At 45.5% G+C, this 26,672-nt stretch overlaps 1 protein-coding gene across 3 annotated transcripts in view; it reads right to left on the bottom strand.

Moving 5' to 3' along the window:
- ITGA9 (integrin subunit alpha 9) overlaps positions 1–26,672 on the bottom strand; it is a 395,095-nt gene that overhangs the window by 122,318 nt on the left and 246,105 nt on the right. For all 3 annotated transcript variants that reach the window (XR_010319610.1, XM_064277483.1, XM_064277482.1), the window contains exon 18: positions 21,282–21,432. Coding sequence is in view for 2 of the 3 variants with exons in the window: in XM_064277483.1 (XP_064133553.1) it covers positions 21,282–21,432 (151 nt within the window). In the remaining variant the exon portion in view is untranslated. The remainder of the gene's footprint in view (positions 1–21,281; positions 21,433–26,672) is intronic.

Below are 26,672 nucleotides of genomic sequence, written 5' to 3'. Positions count from 1 at the left end.
TCATTTAACCACACGCTGCTGCGTATTACAAGGGCTTCCTCAGGGCAAGGCTAAGTCATGGGCTGCATGTTCATACCACAAGTTCTAGAAAACCACAAGAGTCGCTGTCCTGATCTGGCCACTTAGGTGGGTCTTGATAGAGCTTCCCAAGGCTCAGAGCTAGCTCTCAGTTCATCTTCCCCAGGAAGATGAGGATGTGCACTGTTTACCATGGTCCACTTTCAGAGTTGCTGGCTATGTGGGCTTGTAGGGACAGGAGGGTATATACGTGAATGCTGCAAAACATCAGCTGTGAGCAGGGCACTGGACACGAGCAGTCTCACAACCACCCTGGGAAGGAGGGACGGCTAGCTTCCTGCCACCCAAGGATAAACTGATGCTGGAGAGCTCCCCCAGACAAACACACGTTGTACTCAAACTGTTGATAGTGAAATTCTCCGCTGGCAAGGAGACCTGCCCATCACGAGCAGGTGCAAGCTGAACACCTGATGGCAACAAGTGTGGGCTCTTAAGAAAACAGCTGAAAGGCAACAAGAGAAAAGGCAGCTGAGCAGCATTCTCCCGATGGGATGAGGGCATTGCTAGGATTGCAGAGGCCGACCAACATGCACACATACCACCATCACCATCATCATCGACCACCATCACCATCATCATCGACCACCATCACCATCATCATCACCACCATCACCATCACCACCATCACCATCATCATCAACCACCATCACCACCATCATCATCACTGCTGACCCTGAGCTTTCGATCTGCTACACATTGAGAGAAGAGCTTAAAGTATGTCATCTTACATTATCCTCTCAGCTACTGGTATCCCCATTTTACAGACGATGAAGCCGAGGTGCAGCAAAGTTAGGCCCCTTTCCTAAGTTCTCATACCTAGGAAGACGCAGATTCTAGATTCAAGCCTCTACCTGTCTCCCTCCAGGGCACACACTCTTACCTGCTTACCTGTACTTAGAATGTAAGGTCTTTCCTTTTGGATTACGGAAAATTTCAGTAAACTGATTATGGGGGGGAAGAACAGACCAACGTTTTTGTTCAACATGGCAGAGAGCAATTCCAGATTATCTCATGTTTGGGGAGCCTGGGCTGGGATCGGGGTCAGAAATGGGATTAGCAGATGCCTCAAATGCCCCATATTGCATCCTGTCTACTCAGCTCTGGTTTCAGCTCCAGTGTGGTGGCCAGTTCCATGAGCACTCACACTTGACTGTGCCTCTCGCCAAGGCAGGGGAGCCCATTCATCCAGAGATAGCCCTCAGCTGACTGGGAGCAGGAACTGGTGAATGAGTACCCCAGGCTCCTATCCTCCAGGTGGACCTTTCTCTGGGGCTTTTTCTACATATTTCAAAAGGTCCTGGCACCAAGAGCTGCGACCTCAAAAACACACCCTCATGTTGTCTTTCCCTCCCTCCCTCCCTCCTGCTTCCTGGGACCACTGCCCATTTCAATCACCCACACCTACATCTTCATCTCAGGCTTTGCTTTTGGGGGTCCCATTTACCTATGGTCAGTAAATGAGGGAAAAAATTGTCTGGAAAACAGCACAATGGGAAGAAGATGAATCAAAAAGCGTAGGTGGTCCAACTGAATCAAAGAAAGATTCTCACAGACAGCTGACGGGATGGAGGCAACCTGCTGGCTTGAAGGACCGGCCGGCAAGATTCTCACGGGCAAAGGATCCTTCTGGAGCTGGGTAGTACATGTGCAGAGGGAAGGGGAGAGAGCAGGAGTGTAAGAAATTAACTTGTCTGGGTCCTCGATTTACAAAGCCGAACTTCCTCTAGTTTTACTTCCACCCCACCTTTCCACTTTGCCCCAAATGGCATGCCCATCCCATGGAAACTGCTGGGCCATCAATCAACCTTTTCATTTTCCAGTGTCTCATCCTTATGTCCCCATTAGGAAGAGAATGAATGGATCAGAAAAGGAAGATGCCACATGGGGGCTGTCATTGCTGGAACACTCATTCCTTCCAGACAAGCAAGTCGGCTGAGTTCACTCTGGCTGGGCCAGAGGGGGTTTCTCATAGTAGAGAGCTGGGTGGATTGTGTCTTTAAGAAAGCCCAGACACTCGATATGCATACCCTTTCCCCTCCTTACCCAATTAATTCACGGAGGCGCAAGTGAAATAAAATGGTTGCTATATACTTCCAGCCAAGTAAAAGAAACCTCATTCCCCAAAGCCAAAACTAATATTGCACACTGAAACTGGCTGGAAAGCCGATACAGAGAGCGGGTAGAGTGTTTCACGGAATACCCATGGCAACCCTGAGCTGGGAAACCAGAGCTGGAAGGGAGTCCCAGCACTCTCCTGAACCATGCTGCAGCTCCACAGGCTGGAGAATGAAGGAGCTATGCTGATCCTCATGGCTGTTAGCTGCTGTAGAGCTTGCCCCCGACTCATGGTGACCCCATGCACAATGGGATCTGTGATCCATAGGGTTTTCATTGGCTGACTTTCAGAAGCAGATCGCTAGGCCTGTCATCCTAGTCTTTCTTAGTCTGGAAGCTCTGCTGAAGCCTGTCCAGCGTCATAGGAACAGGTAAGCCTCCACTGACAGGTGCTGACCGTGTATAAGATGCGTTAGCCAGGAAACCAACCTGCGTCTCCCACTTGGAAGGTGAGAACTCTAACACTCCCTCTATTTTGACCCCAGATTTTGCTTTACTTTATCAAGGACCAAAATATCGATAGGCCCTTTGGCTTTGTGACTTTCACTAGACCATTTCCTCTTCCGGGGGCTTTTTTTTTTTTCCCCTGGGGCCTGCTAAATGTAACCAATGTCTTAGGTCTTTTACTACCTGTGCTTCCATCCTCCTATGACAAGGTTCGAGTTTAAAGCTGGGACCCATCAACTGGCTAAAGGCCATCAGCGATGACCAAATGTGTCAACGGTTCTTTATGATGGCAATACTGGTCTCAATTAAAAAGACTTTCTTATTGTTAAGGATAGTTTTTTTTTTTTTTGGCCTGTCTTTTAAAGTGAGGAAAATACAAATGTATGTGTCTACTTCTCCAGAGTTTGTTATTAGACTAGACCTTTGTAATAAATAAATACACAAACATCTTAACAATACTTTATAAACATATTCGGAGGCTCAAACATGAAGGCCAAACCCAAACCATAGCCTTAACACGCATATGCATGCCATCTTCACTGCTGTTTGTATGTGGACATTTCACCGTGGACCTTCACGAGGCCTGTGTCATCTGGCTCCTGCCCAGTTCTTCAGCCTTCTCTCAGGCTTTTCCTGTTGCCCACTCATGACATTTTAGCCACGCCAACCTTTTCTGGAGGGACCTGTGCTCTCTCCAGTCTTGGCATGTCTGTGCTCTCCGAAAACCTCTGACACTGGCACGGAAATCTTCTGTGTCACTCAAGCGTGTTCCACTTACCACATTACAGTTAACTAGTGAAGACTTCTTTAGATAGCTATTTCCCCAACGGGACATAAGCGGACTGAGGCAGGGCCTATGTGTGTGTTGCTCTGTATCTCCTATGCCTAGCACATGCTAAACACAGATTGTCAAAGGCATTCGACTGTGTGGATCATAACAAACTATGGATAACACTATGAAGAATGGGAATTCCAGGACACTTAACTGAACTCATGAGGAACCTTTACATAGATCAAGAGGCAGTTGTTCGGACAGAACAAGGGGACACTGATTGGTTTAAAGTCAGGAAAGGTGTGTGTCAGGGTTGTATTCTTTCACCGTACCTATTCAATCTGTATGCCGAACAAATCGTACGAGAAGCTGGACTATATGAAGAACGGAGCATCAGGATTGCAGGAAGGCTCATTAACAACCTGCATTATGCAGATGACACAACCTTGCTTGCTGAAAGTGAAAAGGACTTGAAGCACTTACTAATGAAAATCAAAGACCACAGCCTTCAGTATGGATTGCACCTCAACATAAAGAAAACAAAAATCCTCACAACTGGACCAATGAGCAACATCATGATAAATGGAGAAAAGATTGAAGTTGTCAAGGATTTCATTTGACTTGGATCCACAATCAACAGCCATGGAAGCAGCAGTCAAGAAATCAAAAGACGCCTTGCATTGGGTAAATCTGCTGCAAAGGACCTCTTTAAAGTGTCGAAGAGCAAAGATGTCACCTTGAAGACTAAGGTGCACCTGACCCAAGTCATGGTATTTTCAATTGCATCATATGTGTGTGAAAGCTGGGCAAAGAATATGGAAGACCAAAGAAGAATTGACGCCTTTGAACTGTGGTGCTGGCGAAAAATACCGAACATACCATGGACTGCCAAAAGAACAAACAAATCTGTCTTAGAAGAATGCTCCTTAAAGCAAGGATGGCGAGACTGCGTCTTACATACTTTGGACATGTTGTCAGGAGGGATCAGTCCCTGGAGAAGGACATCATGCTTGGCAAAGTACAGGGTCAGCAAAAAGAGGAAGACCCTCGACGAGGTGGATTGACACAGTGGTTGTAACAATAAGCTCAAGCATAACAATGATTGTAAGGATGGCACAGGACCGGGCACTGTTTCATTCTGTGGTGCATAGGGTCGCTATGAGTCGGAACCGATTCGACAGCACCTAACAACAACAAACACAGATTATATTTGCTGAATGGGTGAATGAATGAATGACATTGTAATCCTATTCATGATTAAGCCAGCTGCCAACAGGCTAGTCCAAGGATTCACTTTCCCACTGGTAAACTCTGTGTGTACGGAAGGAGGAATTCCTTTAGGCCTCCAGGGTATAGGTAAATGGATAACCCCCAGTGCTTCCCAGGTCTGAATCCTGCAAAAAAGGGGCTCTATGTTATTTGTGGAGCCCTGGTGGCACAATGGTTAAGAACTTCGCTGCTAACCAAAAGGTTGGCAGTTCGAATCCACCACCTGCTCCTTGGAAACCCTATGGAGCAGTTCTACTCTGTCCTACAGGGTCGCTGTGAGTCAGAATCTAATCGGCTCGATGGCAACGGACTTGGGTTTATGTTTTTATTCAGTCTCTTGTTGGTAGAACTTGGTTTTAACTTTGATTAAAATACAAAAGTGCTTTTATCCTAAGAAATCCTGTAAGGTTGCTACAAAGCAAGGGCTACGCCACCGTATGCCGTACACAGGGAACCGGACCCATTCCAGGATTCCGCCTGTTACCTAATTGCTCGATAGCCCGTTGACTTCCTTGGTGTCTACCAGGGCTTCCGATCCCTTGTGCCGACAGCACAGAGTGAGCAGCATCTAACAATTTACTCCTGTCTTATTTATTTAGGAGAGTTGCCTTTTCCTAATGATATCTGATCCTGAGTGGGATGGACAGTCGTTGATTAGAAACAGAGGATGAGACAGTGCAAGCCTTCTGACTGATAAAGAACATGTGACCCCATCCAGTACTTCTCTTCCAAGCATCCAATGCTGAACAGGCAAATGTGAACACAGACTTAAAAAAAAAAATCCAAACCCATTGCTGTTGAGTCAACTCCAACTCATAGTGACCCTGTAGGACAGCGCAGAACTGCCCCATAGGGTTTCCAAGGAGCAGCTGGTGGATTTGAACTGCCGACCTTCTGGTTCACAGCTGAGCGCTTAACCACTGTGCCACTGGGGCTCCAAAAACAGAACCGAGGGTGCTATTTCCACCTCCCCAAGACCATTTAAGCGCAAAGCTTTCATATGTGATCTTCCTTTTATTTTGATGTTCACTTGGGAACAAATTAATTCCAGACAGGAAAACCGAATGGTGAGGTTGCAGCCAGCTTTGTGGGACCCCATGTGGAGACACGTGGGCACCACAGCAAGGCTCACAGTGGGGGGAGACTGACTGGGGGCCTCGGTCCGTTTGCCAACGTCCTTGGGATACTGAAGAGAGCCTTGTTCAGACAAATTGCAGCTGTGTCTGAAAATGTACCAATGCTTCCTTGCCTACCGCCCCCTGTACAAAAACTGGTGATGATGTAATGAGAAGGACCTAACTCCTGAAACACCTGGCACTGCAGAGGGTCAGTACCCACGAAGCCAGTGGGCAGCCGGCCCTTCCCATCAGGCATGTAAACAGCCCCCTTTATGTACAGAGGATGCATTAACACACACCCGGAGGCAGCCTGTCTGAGACCCAATCCCCACTCCGCCATTTGCCAGCTGCGTCTCTGCACCAACCCCGCTAAGCCTCGGATTCCTCTTCAGGAGAACTGAGTCCGTAACTGGATGCACCTCACTGAGTTGTGATGAGGACTGAATGTGTTAATAATTAAGTGCTGAGCATAACGTCCAGCACATAAATAAATGCTCAACAAGGCTCAGCTCCTGCTGCCTGCTGCTGTGACCATGGCATTCACGTGGCTCCATGGTACAAAGAAAGAATGGAAGCTCCCTGCTCGTCTTTGCAGACATTAGCAAAACCCGATACCAAAACCTGACAAAGACCACACAAGAAGGAAAGCCACAGATGAATCTCGTTTATGACTATAGATGCAAAAACACTAAATATTAGCAAATCACATCCAGCAGTGACACACGATGACCAAGCAGAAGTTACAAAAAAAAAAAACAAAAAAAAAATTCATTGCTGTTGAGTTGATTTCTGATTCATAGTTGGAACTTTTAAATTACAGTTGATCTTATTAAAAAGTCAAAAAAAGAAAAGCACTATTAACAGCTTGATATGGCAATGTTTTAAGCATTAATGAATCAAAAAAAAAAAGCCAGAGTTGATTCCGACTCATAGCAACCTATGGGACAGACTAGAACTGCCCTACAGGGTTTCCAAGGAGCACCTGGTAGATTCGAACAGCCAACCTTTTGGTTAGCAGCCCAATAGTTAATGTAAAAGAAAGTTGTCAGGGACAGAAGCTGGCTGAATGAACACAGGGACTATAGGGTGGAGAGAAGAAGTGTGCTGTCTCGTTAGGGGGAGAGCAGCTAGGAGTACACAGCAAGGTGTATATAAATTTTTGTACGAGGGACTGAGTTCATTTGTAAACTTTCACTTAAAACACAATTAAAAAAAAAAGAAAGTTGTAAGTTCCGTGACCCAACTGATCAAAAAGTGTAGCTTTAGCTGAATTGGGCTGGGTCTCATTCACAATAGACACTCAGAACAAATACTTACAAAGTAGACTTAGATTGTGTTACAAAGATACTCCTAACAGAGTCATTGAGGGAAAAGATAGAGGTAAAAAAGAAAATCAGAACATATCTGCTTGGTCTGAGTTAGTCACTTGGGAAGTTTTTGCTATAATTAACAAAGCCTGTTCGACACAACGCCAGGTTTTTGGTTCTGTTTATTTATGAAAAAAAAAAAAAAGGGGGCTGTCTGTGTTAGCTCCAGATACCCAGAAACGGATGCCGAGATGAGGGTCTCTGAGTAAAAGATGCATAAAGAAGCGCCCCCAGGAAGACCAGGAAGGGGGTGGAGGGCTGCATGGGGAAGGGGAGCAAGTCAAGCAAGAGAGTGATGTCAGGCAAGGTCCCTCAGAGAGTGGCTCAGCCTGATCCCACAGTGGGCTCTGGGGTGTAAGCCTCACCACCTTAGAGTGGTCCTGACCTGAGGTCGGGCTGCTGGGCTTTCAGACGTGAGTACCACACAGTCATTGGTCAAGGGCTGCCCAAGACTGGGCACTTCTAGCTCCTCATGACTATAGTACAGGTTAAGTAGCTCCAGTAGCCCGAGGTCATTCCGCCAAAGGGTCACAGGAACTGGGTGTTGGACCAAAAGTAAACCAAAGTTGGGTGTGTGAAGAGGGAGGGGTAAAAACGGTAGAAGGTATGGGGGGATCAGGATGGAGCACCAACACTGTTGGCTACAAAAGAGGAATCGTGTCCCCAGGGCTGAATCTCCCACCACCAGCCCTGGTCCCTGACCTCAAGCTTGAGCAGGTAGCCCTAGCTCTTCCGGGAAGGACAGTACAAGTGTAGCCCTGGGAAGAAATCAGCACCAAAGTCAGAAATAGAGTCAGATTAGCGATAATAAAGAAATTTTAATCCCCGATATTAGCAGTCATGTAATTGATTTTTAGTGTTAGCCCAACCATCAGTGAATCACTGGTTTGCCTTTTTAAGGCACTGGAAGCATTTAAGACAGTGAGATTTATGGAAAAAAAAAATTTTTTTAAGCTTGTGTTCGAAGCTAAATGAAAAAACCTATTCAGCTGAACCACATGAAGTTGCCAACATTTGAGCATTTTGACCTACAACGGAACCAGTTTCACAGGGCTACACCTAAGCCTCGTAAATTCACGTCTCATCTTACAAGTCATGTAAGTACTATGCGAATGTTTGTAAAATGGTGGTTGTTTCAAAATAAATGGATGGGGTAGCAGACATAATGCTAATAGAAATACCTTTCCTTTTCAGGCACAAAACCCCTTAGTTATGAAAAAAAACAAATAGGCACTGAGAGCCTAGTTGACAAGATCTCAGTGTCCATCTGTGTTAACGTGCTTCCTCAGCGTCGTTAATGAAGTACGGAACCCTGGCCTGCAACCAGCATCGCGCCCCATTCACATCGGGAAGGAGGCTGGCCATCCCGCCTGCCCTTGTGGGACACTGCCTTGAAGTGAGCGGTAGAGTATTACTTAGGATAAAGTGAGGTTTTGTATTAGAAAGGAGAGAGCAAGATTATTATTCTGCTTTCTACCTAGAAAGCCCTAGAGTAATAAAACCGAGTGCTCACGCTGGCAGCAGACATAATACAATTGCAAACTGCAACATGATTAGTGACTAGTAAGACTTATACTAAAGTTGAAAGCTTTCTGTAAATACACACGCGGAGCCCTGGTGGCGCAGTGGTTAAGAGCTCAGCTGCTCACCAAAAGGCCTGCAGTTGGAATCCCCCAGCTGCTCCTTGGAGACCCTACGGGGGGGGGGCAGTTCCTCACCGTGCTGTAGGGCTGCCACGACTCAGAATCGACTTGATGGCAACGGGTTGTTTTTGCTCTTTTGGGATAAAAAAATAGTCAGTTATAAAATGTAACGGGAAAAGACCTCATTTACAACAGAAACTATCCAGGGATAACAGGAACACGCAAGACCTAGGTGAAGAAAACTACGCCATCCTTCTGAGGAACAGAAAAGAAGAATAGAAAATGGACAGACAGAGCAGATTCTTGGAGGAGAAACCGGAAAAGTTTTAAATGTACATATTCTTCCCAAATTAAAGGATATATTTAAAACAATTCCAACAACATTGCGATGGATTTTTTTTTTCAACTTAAAAGAACGATTTATTTGAAAGAAGAAGCATGTGACACTGAGCAGAAAAACTCAAAAAACCACGAACACTAGAGGAGAAGCTTCTTCCATGTATTACACTGTCGTGCAAAGTTTCAGTAATTAAAATTGTGTGGTATGGCACCGAGTTAGATCAGAAGAGAGAAATCCAGAAACAGATCCAACTGAAAACGGGAATTCAGAATACAGTGCAGACGGTGACTTCAGGCCAGTGGATAATGGAGCGTTTAATAAGACTTTTTGGGATATCTGACTATTTGGAAAAAATAAAGTTGGTCCTTCTCCTGTCACTTCTAAGGCACAGACACAAAGCTGCCTTCTCAGAGATAAATTTCAGCACCAAAGGGGTTAACTCACTCTTCCGGCCTGATCCTACACAGCAGGACTCTATTACCAGGTGGGGGTAGCATTTCTCCATTTGTCTAGTTCTTGATGGACTCCCTTTCCAGGGAGATAAGAAATTAGCATACTTCTTCAAACCACTGCTTTGTTTAAAAAGAGCCTTTGTTCTCAAAAACTACCAGAGCCATGTAAAACTTAAAAATAGATATAGTAATGATAAAGTTTATATAAAAAAAAATTCAAAACTCAGTGCTGGAGAGTTGATCCTGACTCATAGCGGTCCTGTAGGACAGAGTAGTATTGCCCCATACGGTTTCCAAGGAGCAGCTGGTAGATTTGAACTGCCTGCCAATCTTTTGGTTAGCGGCTGTGCTCTTAACCACTGTGCCACCAGGGCTCCATGATAAAGTATATAAAAAACCAAAAACCAAACCCAGTGCCATCGAGTCGATTCCAACCCATAGCAACCCTACAGGACAGAGTAGAGCTGCCCCACAGAGTTTCCAAGGAGCGCCTGGAGGATTCGAACTGCCAACCCTTTGGTTAGCAGCTGTAGCATTTAACCACTATGCCACCAGGGTTTCCAGATAAAGTATATAGAGAAATAAAAATACGTTTCATCTGTCCACAAATCCACCCACCATCCATTCATTTCTTCATTTAACAAATATTGAGAGCCTACATGCCCAATTTTCATCTCATTATTCCAAATTTTAGTATATGTGCTAATGAAATGAGCATTCGACGCCCACAGAAGCAGCAGTCAAGAAATCAAATGATGTATTACATTGAGCAAATCTGCTGCAAAAGACCTCTTGAAAGCATTCAAAATCAAAGATGTCACTTTGAGGACGAAAGTGCACCTGACTTGAGCCGTGGTATTTTCAATTGCCTCATATGCATGCAAAATTTGGATGATAAATAAGGAAGGCGGAAGGAGAATTGAAGCTTTTGAATTATGGTGTTGGTGAAGAATACCGAATATACCATGGACTGTCAGAAGAATGAACAAGTTGGTCTTGGAAGAAGTATAGCCAGATGCTCCTTAGAAGTAAGGATGGCGAGACTTCATCTCATGTACTTTGCACTTGTTATCATGAGGGACCAGCCCCTGGAGAAGGGCATCATGCTTGGTAAAGTAGAGGGTCACTGATAAAGAGGAAGACCTTCAATGAGATGGACTCACACAGTGGCTGCAACGATGGGCTCAGACACAGCAACGATTGTGAGAACGGCACAGGACCAGGCAGTGTTTTGTTCTTTTGTACACAGGGTCGCTAAGACTCGGAACCAACTCGATAGCATCTGACAACAACACTACATCCCCAGCATGACTTTAGGTGCTGGGGTGAGTCAGGGCATAAAAGGTCATCCCATACCTGACGGAGCTTACGTTCCAGTGGGAGGAGAAAGACAACAAGCAACATACAAGTAGTATGTCAGACAGTACTAAGTTCTGTGGAGAAAAGCAGGGTAAGGGGGATGGGACAGTGGTTTTGGAGTTGTAGGGTATTGCTAATCAGGACACATTTGAGCAGAAATGAGAAGGAAGTAAAAGGGTGGACCACACGCATGTCTGGAGGAAAAGCCAGGGCAAAGACCAGGAGCCAGGAACAAGCTTGGTGTGTTGCAAGCAGCAGCAAGAAGGCCACTGTGGGTACAGTGGAGAAGGCCAAGGCGGAGCAGTAGGAGAAGCAAGCAGGGAGGCAGCAGTGGGCTTAGATCTACAGGGCCTTACAGGCATTGTAAAGACCCAAGCTTTACAGTGAGATGGGACACTGTTGGAGAGTTCCAAGCAGAGGTGTGGACGGGGTCAAGGGTGACCAGTTTTGAAGGAAGCTGCTGTAATCAATAATCAGGCAAAAGAAGACAGTGACTTGGACCAGGATGGAAGCAATGGTGATGGTGAGAAGTGGATGGATAATGGATACGCTCTGCAGGTTCAGCCAACGGGCTGTTCCTGGAATAAATGGGAGGTGTGAGAAATAGGGCCAAGATGAATGGAGCCCAAAGATCTGCCTACTATAGCAAACCATTCCAGTGTTTGGCCCAGGGCCCCTCAAATCTCTTTTATGTGCCTACCCTCTATCCCATCCCCCACTTCAGTCTGCATTTACTGCCAAGAGCCAGCACCCGTGGCCTGCCCTCAGCCTCGGAAGCCTCTCTGGCCGCACCTCACCTTCAGAAGGCTGAAAGTGCTTGGGACTTTTATTCCTCCCTAAGGAGCTGTCATAGAATTGTGTTTCCCCCAAATATCTGTCAACTTGGCTAGGCCATGATTCCCAGTACTGTATGACTGTCCACCATTTTGTCATCTGACGTGATTTCCTTACACGTTGTAAATCCTATCACTATGATGTAAAATAAGACGGATTATCCACAGCTACACTGACGAGATCTACAAGATTAGATGGTGTCTTAAGCCAATCTCTTTTGAGATACAAAAGAGAGAAGCAAGCAGAGAGACAGGGGGACCTCACACCACCAAGATAGCAGTGCCAGGAGTAGAGTGTATCCTTTGGACCTGGGGCCCCTGCACCTGAGAAGCTCCTCATCCAGGAAAAGACTGATGACAAGGACCTTCCTCCAGAACCGACAGAGAGAGAAAGCCTTCCCCTAGAGCTGACACGCTGAACTTGGACTTGGAGCCTACTAGACAGTGAGAGAGTAAATTTGTTTGTTAAAGCCATCCACTTGTGGTATTTCTGTTATAGGAGCACTAGATGACTAAGACAGAGGTGGCACGGTGGTTAAGAGCTCAGCTGTTAACCAAAAGATGGGCAGTTCGAATCCACTACCTGCCCCTTGGAAACCCTGTGGGGAAGTTCTACTCTGTCCTATAGGGTCACTATTAGTTGGAATTGAATTGACAGCAATGGGTTTTTTTTTTTTTTTTTTTTGTAAGGAGTCCTGGTGGTGCACTAGTTAAGCGCTCGGCTACTACCTGAAAGGTTGGCGGCTGGAACCCACCCAGCAGCTCCAGGGAGGAAAGACCTGGCACCTGCTTCTGTAAAGACGACAGCCTAGGAAACCCCACGGGGCAGTTCTACTCTACCACGTGGGGGTTGCTATGAGTTGGAAATTGGCTTGGCCACACCCAGAACTGCTGTTTTCGGGAGGATGAAAGCCCAGCTTCCTGGCCTAGAGGTGAGACAATATCCAGTAGAATCAGGCTGGGGCCATGCTTGGTGGGACTTTGTCTGAGGTTGCGGTCTGCCCTGTCCTGCCTTCTGGCTGCCTGCATGTCTCCTTGGGAGCACATCCCGCATAAACCATTTGAATGTAAATCTTCCTCTTCTGGGCTGCTTCAGAGAAAGCCAGCCTAAGATGTCCAAATTCCTCTCCTAGGTTTTTTGGGTTTACTTTTATTTGCCTTAGCTTAGCAGTCTACTCTCATGGCCTGATTTTTAAGAGGTGGTGTGCTGTTTCATGAAAAAGACTTAAAATGTAAGTCTCCCTCTTTCCTCTTCTAAGAGGAAATGATTAAATTGCTGTTTTGCAGCTAGTTAGGGGGAAAAAAAAAATCCAGAGGTTTAACACATGTTTTCTAAACTGCCTGCAGATTCGTCCAAGTCCTGCAACTCTGGGAAACGTCCTTCTTAACTGATCCTTGTCGTAGCTACGGCTCCATCGACATTTCTGAAGCAAAAAGTGGCCTTCCTTCTAACTGCAGTGAATACACAGACGGAGCTTTTCAGACATGCGAAAACTGAGCCCCACTGTGGAACACTGAGGCCATGCTGTGACCTGAAATGGACAGCTGGGCTTCCCCTCCACTTCCGCACTGCCGACGCCACAGGAAGGGCCCAGCCTCTCTCTCGTGCACAGCTCCTCTCAGGGTTAGGATCCTTCTGGCTGCAGGGTCAGGAAATGCTCATGCATTGGCCACAGTTAATCCAGGTGAGGAAATACAAACCTGGCTTCGGGGAACCTTGCTCCCCACCACCCTCTCTTGTCCTCTTGAGGCGGAAGGTTGGGGCCAGCAGATGCAACTCAGAACCACTAAAGAGTCTCCAGGGAATGTGGGCTTTACCGTTGCTAAGCAGGATGGGAAGAGTCCCGGTGGTGCAGTGGTTAAGCCTTTGGCTGCTAACTGAAAGGTCGGAGGTTTGAACCCACAGGTTGCTCTGTGGGAGAAAGATATGGCAGCCTGCTTCTGTGAAGATTCACAGCCTTGGAAACCCTACGGGGCTGCCGTCCTCTGTCCTATAATGTCGCTTTGAGTCGGAACTGACTCCACGGCAACAGGTTTAAGTAGATGGGAAAGATCAACAATGAGTGAGAAATAGCTTGCTGATGTTAGAGTCTCAGCTGGGCACCCAGCCAGGTGAGGTTTTCTGCCTGGCATGATGCAGGAAGTTCAAGGTAAAGTCATGAGGGGGCTTGGGGCACTGGATTAAAGACAGGAAAGGGGTGGAAAAGACTTATTATTTTCTGAGTATTGATATCCACCCTCAGGGTTCTCTTACAAGGGCAAGCGGCAAGTTCATTCATCATCTTAATGGCCGGGCCAAGATGACTATAAACATCTGAGGGTTACATTTTACTCGAGGCTACTATTAACTTGACAAGAGACACTGGAGAAAACAGAACACAATGAGAATCAGCTCCTGCCACGAAGGAGGGCGGCCAGAGAGCAAAACCAAGGCTGTTTGGAATCAGCTTACACACTGAAGGATAAGGTGCACGCCTGCCTGCAAACTGTTCTGAGGCACAACGTTTGACTTCCCAGCTCTGCTTAATATATTTCGCTTTGTTCACAAGTATGGATGCAGCTTTTATGTGGAGCCTTCTGTCTGGAAACCGTCCAGGGTACTCCCTCAAATATCAAGGTATACAAACACGTAAGTGTTTAGGCCCTTCCGCCCCATCCGATTAGAAACGGAATCAGTTTTATCGCCTGGCGCCATCTTGAGCGGTCGGCCTTGAAAGTGAGATGAGAGAAAGGGACTATCCTTTCTGTGGCAAAGTTAGACATGAACTTCAAGAATTGTTTTACAAGCAAAACAAACTTAGAAGCCCTTTATGCCTCTTTACATAAAGAATCAGCCATTGAAAGGCATGAAAGGTGACCTGGCGTTTTACCACCTAGAAAGCTGACTTGGAGGCGGAGTTGAATACAGAATTCAAACCACTTACTCATTCCTCAGAACAGCAAAAACGAGCTTCCCTTCAAGTAGCTTCTGACATCGTCACCCCTTCCCCCCAACACACACACACACACACACACACACACACACACACACTGGGCCCTGTCGTGACAAGAAATAAAAAGACGCGGGGTCCATTCCTCTTCTCAGTTCCCTCAAGAAAACTCGAAGGTGATGTGACGACTGTCAGCCAAATTCCAGTGACTGCCAACCAGCCAACGTTGAGCACAACTGCATTTCTTACGAACTTGAAAGTGCTCTGGAAGCCATAAAGTGCATTACAAGTGGAGGCTCTCTGTCCTCCATGCCGAATTCATGATCGTCCCCCTACACTAGCTCCTCCTCCTAACTTGCCTCTTCCAGTAGCTCCAAGATGAGAACCTCAACTTCTGACTTTCCTGACTGTTACTCTGTTTTTTGGCTCTTCCTTCAGGATGTCCTCAGCATCTCAGCTTCCTTCTCCGTTCCCCCAGTCCAGACCTTTGTACCCTCTGACCTCATCGGCTGTGGAAACCCCCCCTTAGTGGCCTTCATAGTATCTGACCTTTCTGTTCCCATTCTACCCTGAACACTGATGCCTTCACCCCCGATTTCTTCCTGTCACTCTTCTCAAAAGCCACAAACAGCCCAGTGCTGCCGACCTGCTAAGAAATCTGAATTCCTCATCCAGGCTTCATAAGGCCAGTCACACATCTTAGGACCTCTGAGTTTCCTCCCTGCCTGGTCTTTAAATTCAGGGCCTGGCCTTGATGTCTTGACATTTTTTTTGGAACACATTATTCATCCTTGGATTTTAAACAGTCCAATATCCCCAAACTCAACATTCCAGTGTTTCAGCAGATAGTAAGTAAATGGAAAACCAAAAACAAACGCCAAAAAAGCTAACACATCTATCTAATCGACATATGTTTACCAAATTTTACATTACATTTCACATCATTTTAGTATTTTTTTTTTTAATTTATTTTGTTGTTGTTATTGAGAATGGAGCCCTGGTGGTGCAGTGATTAAGAGCGATGGCTGCTAACTAAAAGGCAAGCAGTATGAATCCATCAGCCGGCCCGTGGAAGCCCTATGGGGCAGTTCTACTCTGTCCTATAGGGTAGCTATGAGTTGGAATTCGACTTGACGGCAACGAGTTTGGCTCAGTTTGGTTGTCGAGAATATATACAGCAAAACATATACCAATTCAACAGTTTCTACACGTACAGTTCAGTGACACCGACTACATTCTCCCAGGTGTACAACCATTCTCACCCTCCTCTTCCCAACTGTTCCTCCCTCATTAACATAAACTCATTGCCCCCAAAGTTTCCTCTCTAACCTTTCAAGTTGCTGCTATTGCATAATTTTATTTTCTCAATAACGCCAATTCATGAAATATTTAGAAAGTTCAGTTTAACTTTATTTTTTTGACTGTATGAAGACACACACATATGCAGACACACACACACATTCAATCTGTTGTTAAGATCATGAGTCTTGATTTTTTATTTAAAAGGAAGAGTAGACACCCTCTGACTCACATTCTTATGCCTTATAGCCTTGCTTTTTTACTCCCCCTTCAGCACTTAATCTTGGTCTGGAGTAGATGATCAATAAGTATCTTCTGAGTAAATGAGTAAGTATGGGCTTGTGTGTGTGGCAGGGAGACAGGAAGGCTGGTCAGGGCCTCTTCCTGCATGAGTAGCTTGGCGTAGGCTTTCCTTATTCCTCAGCACAACTCTATTTTACAGAGGAATGAACAGAGGCACAGAGAGAAGACTCTTGCCGAGGTCACAGTGACTGCAGGGAACAGAGCTGGAATTTAAACCCTGAGTCTGACTGTAGACAGAACCACGTTTTTCCTCTATATCGTGCTGGCTGTCTATCACTTTACTTCTCTTCTAAGAGTTCCTTAACTCCAAACTCCAGTTTCTCTGCTCCTTGCTTTCACTGAAATAACTGTACAATTATTTCAGGCTGCAACTACTTTTCAAAAATCATTAGCTTTAAAATTTCAGTGGGCATTACATTTGGGTTGAACCTTTCAGTTCCCACCTTTCTCCCAATATACAAACCCATACTCAAAGCCCTCCAAGCCCCAATCTCTTTGACTAGTTATCTGTTGCTCAGGGAAGGACGGGAAACACAGTCAGGGCTGTAGACAGACTAAGTTCCACCTGAAATGCAGATCCACATACAAGCAGGCAGGAGAGGGTGGGACTAGAACATATGGAAGGCCATGAGACTGGAGGTCACTGGTTGGTGGCCCGCAGGCTGGATGCGGTCAGAGGACATGTTTTGTTTGGCCCACACATTGTTCAGAAAAAATTTTAATTAGCTGCTAAAGTCATGAGATTTCACATAAAAATGTGGATTTCTGGTTTTTATTGAAAAATAGGAAGTCTGGCTGCACTGGTCCTCCTTCCCACCTGGCAACAATTGAGCATAGGCTGGGAGTTGGCTGCCCCTGTGTAAGGCTGGAATCTTCCATTCTCCCACATTCTCCATCGCTTTCTACTGTCCCACACCTGGCCCTCTTCACCCATTTACAGCACCTGTCTTGTCCCACCCCCAGAGAGGTATGAATTACTAGTTCTCACACTAGTCTCCCAGTGAGGTCTCATCAGGCCAACTTACAACTCCTAGGAGCCTAGAATATGTGATGCTCAAGGTAGAGACGCTTTCAACCCTGTGGGTATCCCTAGCAGATGTTGGGGAGCCCCATACACATTCCTTGCACCAGCCCGGCCTCCTCTGTAACTTATGTAAGATGCCACCTCCCCCTTGGTACCCAAAGGCCAGCTGGGAGCCCTCTTGTACCCAGGAGACCCAGGGAAATCTGACTTGAAGGTTACATTTTTATGACCATGTATGCTCCCTGCATGCCACATGGTCAGTACCATGAAAATGTACACATGAACGCAGTTGTTTCTTTGATTTACACACACACACTCCCTTCTCACACTCATGGTCACGGGAGATGTCCGTGAGTGCAGGAGCCCTAACCAACAAGCTACTTCAGCATAAAATAGGCATCACTATTCCTAAAACGTTGAGGTCACCCCACTACCAGGAATATTACTGGCCCTTTGTTCCCCATGGGCAGCCTCTTTCCATGTGGCTAGGTCCTCTCTTTTACCCCTTCTCCTCCTCCTCTGGTGTCGTCTGTCCTTTTACCCCTTCTCCAGCCCAGTTCCCTCCTTCGCCAGTCAAATAAATTGACCCACCCACCCTAGGTGTTGTCTCTGCAATGTTGGCACCTGCGGGCACCAGCAGGGACCAGATCTTGCCCATCTTTGCAACTCCTAGAGGCTAGAAGGGTCCCTCACACTTAGCAGGTTCTCAGTAAGTGCTGTCCAAGAAAATCCATTCCTGTTCCACCAAGAAAAGCCAAAGCCCTTCGTGCTAGGTGGCACCACAGCAAGAGTCAAAATTAGACTTTACCTTGACTCCAAGGCCACGTGGCTATACAACTCTAGGGGTCAACATTCACTCTATAGTCTGTGGAGTTGTGCTCTGGGAGAGCTGTTCACATAGAATCCAATGTGCGTGGTAACCCTAGTGATGCTTTGCCAAGGAAGTCCCCAGGTCCTTGCCGGGCAGGGAACATGGTGCATGGTGTCTGCCCCTTGCTAACACCCAACTGCTGGCCATTACACATTGAGCTCTGGGTGAACAACAGCACATGCCAGCCAGACAGCAGGACAGCCACCAACAAATTAAGTTCTATTTTAGAGCATGTTTTCAAGTTGCCTTGCTTTGGGTGAGAGAGAAGTCAGCAGATGACCATCCATGTGCACTCAACATTTTATAAGGCAGCTTTCCCTTAAAGGAAAGACCAGAATAAACTGACGAAAGCAGACTTGCCTAAGAGGATAGAAAGGCCTGGTGATACGCTTCCGAAAGGTCGCAGCCTTGAAAATCCCATGGAGCAGGTCTACTCTATACACATGGGGTTGCCATGAGTTGGAATTGACTCAACGACAACTAAAGACAAGTTCCAATTATTCTGGATCCATTTTCTCTTTGCTGATTCTCTATTCTCCAGCTTTCATATCTATACTCTTCGCAATTATCCCTTTTTGTTGTCTTGTCCCTTTTCTCAGAATTTTTAGAGACTTTCTAAAATATGCCCTCCACAATAATGGAATCAGTTTTTCATAACGGTCATTATCCTCTTTTCTGACCATAACCCATTTTAGTTCTGCCATTGCCTTTTTACTTCATTGTAATATCTCCTTATTCCATCTACAGTCTTTATTTTTGCTTGCCTCTCAGTTCCTTCTATTTTCATTCCAGCCGATTGTTCTAGTATCTGATCTTTCATTGTGTCCATTTTTTCTTGAATTTCATTGGGAATGAAAGTGGATGCTCTCTAAAACTTACTTTTGTTTTCTACTAATAATTGTTTAAAAACACCTGGTTTTCCTTTGAAGGTTATTTTTTTTTAGTTTATGTATCTTTCTGCAGGATTCATCTTTTTGTAGGGTACATGTCGGTTCTGATAGGTTTATGCATTAAACAGGGTAGGTGGGCCCTCTTGGGTCTCCCTCACTACCCACCTGGGTGTTGTTAGAATCCTGCTCTGGGATGGGTGATGCCTTTTACATTACCAGTTAATTAACCTTGAAGTTAAGATGGAAGTAATGGGAGGGTTAATGATTTATACCTGTGGCCTTGTCCTTGACTGACTAGAGTTCCCTCATCCAGTACACCTGGGAGGCTACATCCCACCTCTCTCCCAGTGGCCAGTGATGACACAGGGGTGGAAAATTATGTTTCTGACCCCACTTCAAGGGGAGACAACTCTGCTGAGTGATTTATGCTCTAGGGCATTACTCCAAATAATCTAAGTGCCCAACAGTAGAAACTCGTAGGTAATCCATGGCATGTGCATATGATAGAAGATTATGCAGTCCCCATGTCAAAAAAGGAAAACATGGTGAAGAGAAGTGAAGTAAGACACAGGAGTCTAAGTTTATAAAATAGATACTACAAAGCCCTATACACTGCCAGAGTGAACCAGTTCTGAATTTTTTAACAGTAACAGAGAGAAGAAAACCTAGTCAGTCTTAAGACTGTGTCCGGCTGTAAAGCAAGTCAAAACGCTGGGCGTTCACTGGGGGATGGTGCAGGAAGCACAGCTATGTCTAATTCAAAGACCCGAGAGAAATTTCTACTGTGGGTCCTGAGTGAGAGGAATCTGAATAATGGAATGGCCCCTCGTCAACCACAGCCTCTGAGTTACCACAGAGACCAGTTTCCCAGGTGTGGTCTCTGAGTAAACGCCACCCTCCACTCCCACACAGGGAGATGGTATCATGGCATATGCAATTCTGCAAAAGAGCTTTTATGGGGGGCCAGAGATACTTGAACCCTACAGATACTTGGTTCTCTCTGGACCAGGTTTAATTCAGGGACAATTTTTAGGGTGCACAAGATGGATGACAAGCATCCCCTTCTTGGGGTGCTTCTTGAATACTCTTTTGCGACCTTCCTAAGCCCCAGAACTCCTGAAAGCTAGTTGGCAGTAGGGAGTTTGAGATGACTTCTTGGAAAGTTGTTGGAGAGCCCTCATTCTGGGGGCACCACGTACTTCAGCCCACTAAGCTTGGCAGGGTTGGCACAATCCGGCTAAAACTGTGTAGCCAGGCAGTACGTGCACCTCAACAAAACGTCACCCACCTGCTAGAAGGTGTGCCAATGGCTCATCTGTGGGCAGGGCAGAGGTTTTCTTCAGAAAATGATTTTGGGTGCATTGTAACGCACCGCAGTTCAGCACTGTAAACACTTTGAAAAGCTGCAAAAATTCCCATCTAAACAACTATCAGTAGTCAGACCAACTACCAGGTACAAGAAAGTCTATTTGGTTCTACTTACTCCTCCCTGTTGTCTGATGGGGAAGTCTTCTCCTCTTCCTTCCCTAAAGTGGTACACTGAGGGATGATATTGTGTGAGAGAGAGATGAGAAAGTAACCAGCTCTTTTGTCTTCGGAAGTCATGCTATCTAAACTTCATCTCATTCAAAGAAGTTAATACACCCTAAAAATTTTCATTCCATTCATGTAAATAATAATTCCCCAGTTCACTCTAACATGTTGTAAATCTACGAATATGCTGAAGTATAGGCGGGAGTACACGACCCACTAACGAACACCAAGTGCATCACTGGTGATAATAACCTTGATGAACAGTGATATGTCTTTATTTCTTATCTTGTTTTCACAGCAACAACTACTGACCTACAACTACATAGCATGTGTGTGCTGGAGACATGCAACACCATCTGGGAGAAACGACCAGACATAAAACTGTAGGAAGAGAGTTCAACAGAACAGAAGAGATGGGAGATAATGTAAGATACAGATACTGCTCTGACGCTCAGTTGGTATTTACGGCTTCTTCCTTGGCTGTACCAACATACTATCTGAGTCCAGGAGGGAAAACTTGTAATTATTCCAAACAGTACTCCATATAAAGGAATAGTCTTTGCAGGATCATCGCATATTCTCATCTACGATAAGGGTCTGGTCTCTCAATCAGACGGAGCCAAAGGTACCCTCCTTACCTTCTGCCACATGTTGATGAAGAACAGCTCCCGGGAAACATTGAAGGACACATTGGCATCATAGGCATCGTCCCCAAGGTTGGATATGGAGATGTTTAAGGAGATATTCTTCACGGCCCCCAAAGCCAGATACGAGGTTTTTTCATCAACGCTGCAATGAAACAAAACAAAAAACTGGAATTAATGCCCTGAAGCTTAACACTAATATACTAGGAGGCATCAAAGAACAGTTAGGGGTGGAGGGCGAAACTCCACTGGCATCAGAACGGCAAGACTTAGGAACCCCAGTAACCAGCTATAGATACTCGGGCAATCAGTTAACTCCCATAGAGTGCAGAAAGTCTCTTGTGGTTGCGTCTGTTTTTGTAGTGAAATACAAGCAGGGCCAAAAACTGGGAGGGGGAAGAGCAGGTGAATGTTTGAGGGATGAGGAGACGGAATGAGAAGCTACCTCAGGAGAGTGGGGGAGTGAATGGGTCAGGGGTGACGATGATGGTGATGGTGATGACGATGAGGATGGAATGAGAAGGTACCTCAGGAGAGTGGGGGAGTGAATGGGTCAGGGGTGATGATGATGGTGATGGTGACGATGATGAAGATGGAATGAGAAGTTACTTCAGGAGAGTGGGGGAGTGAATGGGTCAGGGATGATGATGAGGATGGAATGAGAAGGTACCTCAGGAGAGTGGACAAGTGAATAGGTCAGGGATGATTATGATGAAGACAGTGATGATGATGAAGATGGAATGAGAAGGTATCGCAGGAGAGTGGGCGAGTGAATGGGTCAGGGATGATGATGATGAAGATGCCCATGAGCTTGATGGTAATTATTACGTGATGTGAGCTTTGGGCAAAATAAATTTACATGAGTGGCCAATTTTTAACTGGTCAACCAGCTAATGTAAGACGTGATTAAACATAAGAGGGTTTCTGATATGGACAGCTGTTATATTTCATCCCTCAGCATTCTGATACATTTCCTAATTTAGGGGAATCCCAAGATGGGTGGGAGTGGCACATCAGCAGGAAGGAGAAGGATCTTCCCTCTCTCCTCCTCCTGGTTACTAGAGTATGGTTATCTAAAGAAGTGCAGTCATGAGACCTACAGTGGTCATGTGGCTGTGGTGTGGTGAGCGGATTCGCCCACCCAGACCTACGATTTTTGAGGGCTGCACAAAGGCAGTGGGGCCATCCGAGATCACGGGAGCCAGCTGCCAAGGAGTTGAGAGCCCGGGGTAGCATCCTGGGCTGAGCCTCGCCTCCCTCGTTTCCTGCCAGCTGATTCTCCAGCCTTCCAGCCTATGCTACAGACCAGCCCATATCTTTCCAAAAAATTCCTTTTCTGCTTAACTTAACCAGAATATGTTTTAGTTGTGTGTAACCATTAACTCAGCTAGCACGGCATGAAAGGGGAGAGAACTATTCAAAATCTCAACAGGCTACGATTCTTTGAAATCAGGAAATTTTGAGCAGAAATCATCATCACTACCCATCCATGAAGAACAGATCTCATTTTCCTGGATGTCTGGCATGTCAACAAGAATAACATGTGTGATGAGAATTCTGATGGGCTTGCTCTAGAAGCAAGAGCCCCGAGCATCAGAACGAGATATGAAAAATTAACTTAGAGAAGAGTTTCAAATTCTTGAATGGCCTCCAATAAATTAAGACCCTGACCTCAAGCAATTGTGGTGATTATTTATTATTGTTGGCCATTTTCATTTTAAACAACTGATGAGTTATTTCTGTCCTGGTGTTTGCTTTTCTAAGATTAGATGAGTCCTCCTCAGGCCTTGAGGAGTTAGGAGAGAGCTGGCCTAGCTTTAACTTGAGAAGGGATTGTATTAGCCTTCACAAGAATCTCAGTTGCCTCAGAGAAGAATATGGTATCACAGGGTTGGGGGAGGTGGAAGATCCTCATTCAAGTTTTGTTTCCATGCGAGTGGTCTCCTTTCCTCATGTGTAAATGGTGAAGGAATAAATGGTGAAGGAACAAGCCAGTGACATGTCAGCCTCTGCCAGCTCTCAAAGCTTGGGCCTATGTCACTTAATCACGCAACATGGCCATTCCTGGGGTATTCAAGTCAAGTGGTTTAAGCGTGCCTCTGCGACTATGAGCAACCAGGCACTTCAGTCCAGGGCAGAAGGTGAACTAGGAATTTTAGAAAGACGCCTCAAAGCTGTTCTTATTGATTGGATTGTATTCCCCAAAATGTTATGTTAAAATCCTAATCCCTCTACCTGTAAATATGACCCTATTGGAACCAGGGTTTTTCTTTTGTTATGTTAATAAGGCCATACAGGAGTAGGGTGGGTCCTAAATCTAATCCCTTCTGAGTGGTGTCTTATAAAAAGACAAAAGTAGACACAACATGTAGACACATAGGTGGGGGGCAGTCCAGGTAAGGAGCCGTCTTAAAAAAAAAACAAAAAAACCAAACCCATTGCCATCAAGTTGATTCCAATCCATAGAGACCCTATAGGACAGAACAGAACCGCCCCAGAGGGCTTCCAAGGAGCAGCTCGTGGATTTGAAATGCCATCCTTTTGGTTGGCAGCTATAGCACTTAACTACTGTGCCACCAGGGATCCTAGAGCCAAGAAATGCCAAGGAATGCCCAGGGTTAACAACAAGAAAGGACCTTCCCATAGAGCTGGCACCACGGATTTGGACTTCTAGCCTCCTGAACTATAAGAAAATAAGTTTCTTTTCTTTAAAGCCACCCCCTTTGTGGTATTTTTGATACAGCAGCTCTAGGGAACTAAGACAGCTGTTCTTGCTTTTTCTCCACAGCTAAAAACCTACGATCAAAACAGTGTATCTGTGACCCCAAAGCTATTCTCAGACAGGAAATGGAAATGGCAGCTGCCAGCATGGGGCTAGGGACACTCAAACACGTTCTTTCTGAAACCTCACAAAACCACAAAAGGTTCCGATATTAGTCCCAGTTTTTAAGAGATGAGGAACTTGAGATGCTGAGAGAAGCCAAGGAGCTGTGCTGGGATTAGAACCTAGAGCCTTTATGCCTCCAGAGCCCACGCTCTCCTTCATAACTCACGTTCTCCAGCACCTTGCCAGTCATGTACCCAGCAGGCCCTTTCTGATCTCCCTGCCCGAGAGAAATAAATCCCCTCTTATGAGATCCCACAGCCCCATGTGCTCCATAAGTCCTTCATATACTCACCAAGGCTGTGATCGTACATTTGTTTGTGTAGCTATTTGGTTAAGGACTGTCTCTCTCCGACTAGCATCTAAGCACCAGGGGCAGAGAGACTGTGTCTGGTTTTGCTCCACTGAACCCCCAGTGACAGAACTGTGCCTGGCACATAGTAGGTTCTCAACAAACCCTTGTTGAATGAACGAATATACATGACATCCCCACAACAGATCACGAGCTCAACCTCTGCATTTTGCAGATGAAGAGGCTGGGCCCCAGAGAGGGGAGCTGATTTGATTGAGGTCATGCAGCCACGCAGCGGCAGCGGCAGAAGTGGAGCCACTATCAAATCTTCCTTGGCATGAAGGCTACCTGATGTACCACCTCCACCCCAGTCTGGGTGGGCTTTGGCAAGAAATGTCTATTAATGACATCTGAAAAGAACAAGAGTCCGAAAGGCCAACCTCTCTGACAGTTCAGCTGAAAGAAGAAAATATCAGGAACGGGGGTTTTGTGCTAAGTGTTTCATGGGTGTGTGCTTATGTATCAAAGAATAAGGTTTCTAATTTTCAAGAAATTTTATTCCCTGAGAGAATTTCCCATTAATTCCAATTTGCTTACACGGTCTTTTAGGTGGATGTTCTTTTGTTTGTTCATTCATTCAACAAGGGTTTACTGAGCACCTACTATGTGCCAGGCAGTTCTATCAATAGGGGTTCAATGATGAGCAAAACTAGTTGCTACACTGATCACTCGGCTACACTTTTATATGAAAAGCACTATTAATAGTTAAGATGAGATACAAACTGTACTGTTTCCGTAAAGCTTATCTTATAGCACGTATCTGGAGCCCTGGTGGCAGAGTGGTTAAGAGCTATGGCTGCTAATCAAAAGACTGGCGGTTCAAATCTACCCGCCACTCCTTGGAAACCCTATGGGGGCAGTTCCACTCTGTCCTGTAGGGTCACTATGAGTCAGAATCGACTTGACGGCAACGGGGTTTTTTTTTTTTTTTGGTATAAAAAAAAAAGCACATGTCTAGTCTGCTAGAAGGATATTGCTCATTTGTTATTAAAAAGCCTATCCTAATACACCTTATAGCAGCTGTTTTTGAACACATTATTTTATTTATATTTAAATTCAGCACCAGGTCATTTACCACTTCAAGACTAAAGGATCACTGCTGACATCTTGGTAGCTCTGTGGTGCCTGAGGAGCTCTGGAGAACTTATTCCACGACCTCATCCGTCACCACACATCATTACCAGCGCACACCATTCATGTTTTCTTACTGGGTAAATGCAACACATTCACGCTGAATCACTAAGACCACTGAAGCGAATTCCGCCTGGAAACAGCTTTACAGCAATAAGATTTTTGTGAAGACGACTAAAGAAAGAAGCTGCAGTAGCTAAATGATGCTCAATTATTAATTTTCTACTGGCTCATTTTAGATTTCCTTTAAGTCTTAAATAAATAAATTGTGACCTTATTTTTAAAAATCATGGCTATAATCTGCTATAAATAATTTTATTTATTTTGCTATTAGCATGAATGTAGGCAGAGTAAAGGACGCTAACACCAACATTAGTGATACTATACTTGGTAATCACAACTATATTTGATAACGATGACTTGGGTAATGGCATAGGGAAGCCAAATCCATCCATTTTTACTACCGGCCTGCCGCCTTCCATCTTGCCATCTTTCCTTCCTTCTGTTATTTATCCATCCAACCATTACTTTTAAAAAATACCTTCCTGACTTAGGCACACCAAGGACACAGGTATGATTAGAACGTGGTCCCGGCTCTTAAAGAGTTCACAGTCTAGCGGAGCAATGGACATTCAAGATACAGGTTGATGTCAACACTGTGTTAAGTGCTGAGCCGCATAGAGAGGACAAGATTACGAGCATACAAAGGAGGGAAGAATTGATTCTGTGGGGGCAGTGAGCGTAGGGGAGAGGCATGGGGGTGCTGGGCGAGGTGTTACTAAGGAGATGAACCGTGAATAGTACCTTTAATGAGATAACAACCTCATCAACAAGAATGTTTCTTAGATTGACTGTGCACGTACACACATTCACGTGTACACACATGCATACAAATACAGGCAATCCCTACTTTTCCTTTTCATGAAAATCATAGCAAAAAAAAGGCACATGAAGCCACCTGTACTCTTCCACAGGAGCGATGTGATAAATGGCGGCTGTATTCCTGAGCAAGGCTTCA

This window comes from Loxodonta africana, chromosome 27 (genome assembly GCF_030014295.1).
Source record: "Loxodonta africana isolate mLoxAfr1 chromosome 27, mLoxAfr1.hap2, whole genome shotgun sequence".
NCBI lineage: Eukaryota > Metazoa > Chordata > Mammalia > Proboscidea > Elephantidae > Loxodonta > Loxodonta africana.
The sequence above is the reverse complement of the archived record's forward strand: the minus strand, read 5'-3'. Positions and strand labels throughout refer to the sequence as shown.